Source organism: Pinus tabuliformis, chromosome 8 (genome assembly GCF_031772625.1).
Source record: "Pinus tabuliformis cultivar Carrire ecotype Pingquan chromosome 8, CPIR1, whole genome shotgun sequence".
NCBI lineage: Eukaryota > Viridiplantae > Streptophyta > Pinopsida > Pinales > Pinaceae > Pinus > Pinus tabuliformis.
Window position 1 is genome coordinate 345,913,293 of NC_142294.1, and position 8,032 is coordinate 345,921,324.

Consider the following 8,032-nt stretch of genomic DNA (forward strand, 5'->3'; position numbering starts at 1 on the left):
AAATATAGTGGAAAAACTGTTTACCTACAGCTAACAGATAACAACTGATGTGCAAAAAGGAATCACTGTAACCTTCACACAAACTCAGAAATTTATTTGAAATTAAGAGAATATACAGGAGGGAATCCTACATCTTTCACTGTGGTATTGTGATAATAATATGGCTAAATTATGTATAACAGCTGGGGTAATTTTGAGTAAGGAAGATATTATATGTGACTCTTTAGAGGCCTCATTGAATGTTATTTGTCCACTGTATATATATATTTTCTGAAGTAAAAACTATTAAGAAAACACCTACAGAAGTTTTCATACAAACTTGAAGAAAGGTCTCATAGAAGAACTTATACAAACTCAATTATCAAAGAGGAATATCTACGTGGTTGACAGGTACAGAGGAGTGAGTCCCCTAGTAATTATAAAGGAGGATGACTAAACATTTAAAATGAATATCTAGAAGATTGTAAGAATATAAACATCATTACCAATTGTTTGTTATAGGAGCATAAATAATAATAAAAACGAATCCATTCAAGCAAAATTTACAAATACAAGAGACTAATAATAATTGAAAGAATAATATCAAAATATTCAAGAAAGTACTTATCTCTAGAGAATACGTCAACTCCTTTTCGTTCAACTCTTCAAGGAGTTAATCTCGTCCTTGGTCCAAATATGTCAGGACATCCTTCCCAACAAGCATTTTCTCTAGCTTCCCAGTAACCACCAGAATACTTATGAGTGCTTTGGTCATTCTCCCTTCTGAACCAACGGGGCTTCCATCCCTTCTCTTGCAGTTTGTAAGCCTGTCTCTGTTTCTGTTCAAGTCGCAACTTTTCAGCATTCGCTAGATCATATTCTCCACATTCAAGATGGCGTTGATCAGGTCTCAGCCTGGAATCTGTGGGTGGTAACTTCTCCTTAAGTCCAGGTGTCAGCTCATTCAATGTTATAGCAAACGAGGTTAAATTGTATCTCGTGGGACATTCTGGGGGATCATTTTTCCTCCATAAAATCGCAGCCTCTGACATATGATCATAACTCTTGGATTTTACTGCAACATCTCCCATTACAAAATACATGCTTTCATCCCACTTTCCAACCAAAGTTGCTAACTTGTCCCTACTTCTATCATGGACATAACCTTGTACCTGGTGAGGATTTCTTTCAATAATAGCTTGTTCTTTGAATTTCAGTTTGCATGAAAGTCTATTCCCTTTGATATGCATTACTCCATAATGATCACAATTGACTTTTCCTAGAATAAGATTGTAAATTGTCGTTGTCACCTTACTCCACTGGAAAACTTCCCCATCATCAAATTCAAGAGTAAGAATGCCAACAGGTTCTACTTGAATAGATCGTCCCCAGAATTTGCTTTTCAATGTACTATCACCCCAGAAAACCCAGCCTCTCCCTCTGCAATGGCATGCAATAGTCATTGGGTGATGGCTGACCTTTTCAGAAAAGAATCGAAGGCCCTTATCAGGATAGTCAGCTTCATATGTCTCTCCTAATAAGGGATTAAAAGGTTTACATGTCCGGCCCGCTGTGGAAGCATATCCAGATACAGCAAATGCAGCAACATGCAATATCCTCATCAAATGGTTACCTTGTTTCCCATATTCATATGCTCGATCAAGAAGGTGAGAATACTCCATGTCCTCAAAGCATTTTTGTAAAGATGAAATAGGCTCATTAAAATAAACTGGAAGGCAAACTTTGGTCAAGTCTTTTCCTATGTTATCCTTGATCAGTGACCACAAGCTTACATTTTTTTCTATTTCTTTAGGTTCCGGTAACCTTTTGCGCCTCTCAACATGAATATACCCAGATTCAACTAGGTCTGTGCATGTGTTAGCCCCATCCACATGTCTTCCAGACCCAGACAGAGGCAATTCAGTAGCTGAAGATTCCCTTAATAACCTAAGTGGCGATTGTCCAGCTAATGAATCTGCAACAAGGAACTCTGTTGTGTCAAAGAAGACATCATCATCCTCATCTGTATCTGCCTCAACTTCAATTCGAATTTCCTTTCCATCATCAATGTCAGATTGGGTTCCTCCGTGACAGTCATCATGCACACTTTCACTTGAAAAATGACCACCTTCCATATGATTTTCTGTTGCATCGACAACTTTTGACTCCAATTCCATCTTTTCTTCCTCGGTCCGTCTTATAGCCTCAATTAGGGCAATATTCTTTTGCTGAAGCAATCTCAATTGTCGTTGCAAGATTGATAATTCAGATTTCATAATGGCCTCACAATCCTTAATTGCCTCGTCAGAGAGACTCTCCCTCTGTAACCGATTTCTTAGCATTTCAGTTGAAATAGTAAATTCTGGAGACTGTGGCAAGACAGCTGAGCCAACCCAACTTGATGGAAATGACTCTTTTGCAGCACGCAATGCATCTATCCATGCTTTTCTGTCTTCCGTTGTCTCTGCACGAAGATGTAATGTCTTTATTCCTGTAAAAATGTAAAACCTCTTTTCATCGGACCGACTTTCTTTGATGGAAGAAATCTTGATGTGAACCTTTCCATAATCTTTAGGATATCTCTTTTCCTCGACGAAGTGATAATTTCTCTGCTTTCTTATCAGCTTCTGTGATTCTTCTCCAATAATGCGAACCCCTCTCTGTGTATCTTGACTTACGTAAATCTTATCCGGGCCTTGCGCCGATGATTACTGCAGAGATTTCATCATTCGCTTAGAGAGTGAGCGGTATGCTCATCGGATTGCTGTATCCTCATAAGTCTCTGCTGTATATCTCGGAATGCAGGAACATCAAATGCTTGTGAAATCATATCTCTCAATGATGGGTCCTCTGAGAAATTGATCAGAGCTTCAGCAGCATTGTCTTTGAGCTCTTCTGATTCATTCTGCAACAATGACAGAAGTATGGGGACAGCCCCAGCCTCTGTTAATGCTAGTCTGTCAGCATGATCATAACTCAATTGTGCAACAGCACCAGATGCCTTCTCTCTAACATCATCATTCTCATCCTCCAACAGTCTCAGAAGTAGAGGGATTGCACCTGAAGCTCTGACAACAGAGACAGAATGTTTGTAGCTAGAGAGATCCCATACAACATCCGCTGCTGCAGCTTTTGCTTCAACATTGGAACCTTGTAGTATCCTCACTAAGTGCTCCGCAATGGCTATAGCATTCTCTTCTGCAACTGCCAAAATACAAAAGACATCTTCAGCAATTTCTTTCCCCTGGGGATTGGTTCCTTCAAGCAATTCCACAAAGAGGGGAATGGCACCAGCCTGAGCAACGGGCCTAAGATAATCAACATGGGCCGATATTATTCCAAGAGCATTCCCGGCAACAAGCTTTGCAGCCAAATCATTTTCTTTTAGCAGCTCAATCAAAACAGGAATAACACCTGCATTCACAAGCATCCTTCTGACCCTTCTGGTGACTCCTAGCTGTCCAATTGCCTGAGCTGCCCTGACTCTAGATGCAATCCTGCCTAATCTAGCTGACTGGATTAACATGGGGATTCCACCCAAACTAGCTATTTCTCGTCGAATGTCCTTCAAGTGTGTTAATGAAGTCAATATTTCTGCAGCGATTTTCTTTACATCATCAGGGGATGAAGCTATAAGATTCATTATTACTTGTGCTCCACTCCTAGCAAGAATTACTTGATTACTCTGTGTACATACGACAAGCTCCCTCAAAGCCTTGACCACCACCCTCTGCATTCTCCCTTCAGATTCTAGCAAGAGCCTTACAAGGATGGGAATAGTTCCAGAATCTCCAATAGTAGAGCTCAAATGATCCCCTCTGCGTGCAAGCCTTCCCAAGCAAAAAGCGGCTGTCTCTTGAACGGATGGAGACCCACCACTGGAAGGGAGACAGAGAAGGGCAATCAAATGTGGCACTGTTTGTTCTAAAATGTATTCCGGAGCAAACTTTGATATTCTTCCAAGCGTAATTGTGGCTCTAATTTGCACTAATTCCCTACCAGAATTCAACAATTTTACAAAGATCTTAACTCCCTGTTCCCAAGCCCACTGCTCGGTGCAATCTTTATCATGTGAAATTGCAGATAAAATCGTCGAGACCACCCCGATATCAACTTCAGGCGACTCATCTTGATCCATTGTTCCAAGCTGTGTGTTCTGTAAGTCTCCCATAATGATTCCCAAGGGTTTTTCCGTTGCCAGCCAAGAAAGATGAAATTTCGAACTGGTTATTCTGGTGTGGTGTGTTTCTAGCCCGGAGATTTCTTCCAGTTGTTGGGTTGTTTCGGCCTATCAAAATTCAAATTTATGTGCCAATTAATGTAATCCCGATGAATTTCATTTACTCCAGTCCGCCGAACACGCATGGATGAAGGATTGCATATATTACGGCAGAACAATCTCGCGGTTCCTAAGGGAAATTCGTCGATCTTATTGCCTGGACTGCCGGAATGAATAATTGCTCTCCAGAAATATCACGCGATTAAACTAGGAATATTGTATCCACAGAACTTTTATAACAAAGCACTGCCACAAATTTTCTTTCAAATTCATTAATTGGGCCGATGCGTATGCCAAATGAGGAGAATATTGAGATACCTACTTCGAAGAATTGTTTGCCGCAGCTTGTTTCAAAACCTCATAAACCAGATAAATGTCAGAGAAGAATCATTGAAAGAAAGAAAGAAAACCCCGACGAATAGAATTGAATTCCGATAAACAATTGAACTGTCACGGGCGTAGGAAGCGAATGCAGGAGTAAAGCAATAATTTATTTAATAAAATTTCCCTGGTCACAAGGGCGGGGGTTTGAACCACAAAATTTACACGAGCATAGGGCCTGTGAGGTCGCAGGGTTTGAACGACGCTCTAATACCATATGTAGTGGCCGAACTAAATAAAGAGCCATTACTGAACTGTGAAACTGTAAAGATGGTGAATCTGTAAAGATTACTGAAACTGTTTGAAATGGTATTAATTGATTTGATGAAGTACTTACCTGGTCTGCTACGGCTGTTGCGATGAGGATGCTGCAGAACTTCTCCAGCGCTCTCGTTACCGAATGACCAAAAACCACCCAGCCAAACCGAGTATACCTAGATACTCAATCCAGTATGCTTCTCAACCGATGCATACCGTTCCCCCGTGCCCAGAGACTTCAAAACAAGTAAGGCTCAATAGTTCCGAATTATAAGCAGTATGGATAAATTTCCTCTCCTTCCTCCTTCAACAGCACCCGGATCAGTTTTTCCACTTACAGCAAATACAATCTCCACCATCCAAAGGCAAAGAACACCCAGCCCCCGAAACTCCTCCTCGCCATCTCCTTATGTACTGGTCATTAGCGGTGGTTGCTCTCTCTCCACCTACGAGCCCACCGCTTCCTTTCTCAGCGACACCTCCTCAACATGCTGAGTCGTATCTTTCTTTTAAGGATATATTGACATGTGTGATTTTACTTTGATTAAAATTTTATTTGTTTAATTAAAATGTCCTAAGTTCATACATAGGAACTTTACTTTGATTTAATTTATCCCTTTAATAATTTATTGACATACTTTATTAAAATTCTGAGATAGATAATTATATAACCTGATTTTTAAGAATTTACATAATTCTTTACATCTATTGTCTTTATAACCCTTTTACTTTATACTTTTAAACTTAATATCATTGGTAATCGCTCATTAATCATGAGGCATTAAGTAATATGTGCTGATGGGTGAATGCGACTTTTCTATTTGAAGGAGTGTCAGGATATTTAATATTTTAGGTAATTTAGAATATAGTTACTAGTGCAGTGCATGCGATACATGCATATGTAGCTATCATATGCATGCATCGTATGCATGCTAATATTCTCGTGCTCTCTATATTAATGATGGGTCACTACACAAGGCCTCCTTGAGTCTACAGACATGAGTGTCCCTGCTATTTTCTTCAAAGCCTTCAAGTTGCTCAATGTATACTTCCTCATTGATGGTCCTGTTGACCACTGGAGTGGCACCTGACAATTATATGAAGAATCCATGCCCAAGGATGATCCAGAGGACACTTGTACCATCAGATATCGTCACTCAACAAAGTTTTTTTAACTCTACTTCTATCTTCTCATCATCTTTCTTGTACCCAGATTCCACACCCTACGGGAAATTGTAATAAGTGATACTAGTAATGATGAGTTTTGAGTTTGTAACAGGCCTAGGATGTTGGGAATCGATCAGCAGACGAGTACACCTTGAAGTGTTTTTTTTTATGTGGTTAATTATCCCTTCTTTTTTAAAGGCGGATAATTTTCTAGGTTTTTTCACTCAAGTTTTACCCCAAAGCCAGGGTGACAGTTTGAAGGTTGAGCCCCTGACACATCTTAGTGTCTAGAGTTGATGTATATTATCATACTAGATCACACAAAAAAATTTGTGGAATTTGGTTAGGCCTAGGTAGTCATTTTTTAATTTTTTAAATTTCCCGCAAGTCAAAAATTGCAAATAAAATTGTATTTAAATTGTAATAATTGTAGTCTTGAGAAGTTGTATGGGGTATGAGTAATCAAAATTACACCTCTCACCCTCAACTTTCTACTATGACACACTTTGAGGGGTTAATAATGTGTTTTGGACCCTCAAAACTCACTTTTCCTAAGTTTAGTGGGAAATCTAGCAATTAATTAAGCTGGAAATTAAATAAATAGAGAAAAATAAATATCCACACATGTTAAATGCTGTGGAAATGAGGTGGAAAATTATGGGAAAGTTAAAGTGAAGTCCCAAGGTGATGTGGACTCCTAAAATCAAAGAAAGGACATGTGCTTGAATAAAATCGAATTTCTGGCATTAAATGAAAAAATTGTTTGGAAATTCGAATTTGTGAAGTTAATGCATATTTGGGAGGATTTGGGAGAATATTTGGTGGAGATTTTTGTGGGAAATTGTCCCCACCTGGGTTACCACCCATATACACTTGTCATTCCACCATAAAATTTGAATTTGGCACATAAGGGAAGAAGAAAATGATGTCCACTTGTCAGAATTCGATTTTTACACTTGGCATTGGAGCTCCATTCAACAAATTCGAATTTCTCTTTGGGATTGTCACCTCGTGCCACTTGTTTAATCACTTCTACATTGGGATTGGCTCCAATGCCATTTGTCATTGTCATTCTCCATTGAGATTGGCTCCAATGTCATTTGTCATTGTCATTCTTCATTAGGATTTGCTCCCAAATCTCTATATAATAGAGCCATGGGCTCTTTGTTAAATTATGGTATGTTCTATGCTTAGAGCAGTTTACTTATTTTTCTTCTTATTAGCCACAGATTAGCAATCACATATACATTAAGTAAAGTGCAGATAAAACATTAAATGATCAACAAAAAACAAGCCAAGACAAGAGACACAAGATGTGGCGGCTAGCCAGGGACAAACCCTAATGCAGGGAAACCGTTTGATCAAATCTTCTTTTATCTTCAATAGTTCAGCAGAGATAATTAGTACAAAATCTGAATTCTGTAATTTTATATCAGCAGCAGCAAACCCCAGATCAGCAAAGTCAAACTTGGTCAAACTAGCTAAAATTGACCTCTAAAATACTTGGTCAATTTCCGGTCAACTTGTCATCGAACAGCATGAAGAAACAGCCCTTGAACAGCCCCAAAAGTTCAGTCAATTTGCAGATTTCTGAAGTCAACTTGCAAGCCTAAACTAGGGCAGTCAACACCGGTCAAACCAGAGGTCAGATCACCTCGATTTTCGTGCAAAAAAATGCGGCATGCCTAGGAGAGGCAACCACACCCAATCCGCACTTCAGGAAGGTCAACGCTTGGTCAACACTAGTCAAAGAGATGACCTGCTGCCCTAACGTCCTTTCTGCGTCTTCCTTGCCCTCGGACGTCTTCCTTTCAGCCACACGTGTGAGAGAGAGAGAGGCTCCTTTTATGCGTAGGAGAGAGAGAGAGAAGATGAGTGAATTGAATTTTTCAAACGAGAAGAATGCTCCTTGTATTTATATGCAAACGTTGAGGTTGAATAGACATGACTGTTGGGCTTCTGAGCCTA

At 39.5% G+C, this 8,032-nt stretch overlaps 1 protein-coding gene and 1 pseudogene across 1 annotated transcript; both read right to left on the reverse strand.

Moving 5' to 3' along the window:
- Positions 1 to 644: 644 nt before the first annotated feature.
- Positions 645 to 2,687, reverse strand: LOC149235558 (oxysterol-binding protein-related protein 1C pseudogene; annotated as a pseudogene).
- A 17-nt stretch (positions 2,688 to 2,704) lies between these two features.
- On the reverse strand, positions 2,705 to 4,529 carry LOC149235559 (uncharacterized). Its single transcript, XM_089368591.1, has one exon. It carries the CDS (start codon positions 4,148 to 4,150, stop codon positions 2,705 to 2,707), a length of 1,446 nt encoding a protein of 481 aa, XP_089224717.1. The 5' UTR covers positions 4,151 to 4,529.
- Positions 4,530 to 8,032: the final 3,503 nt, after the last annotated feature.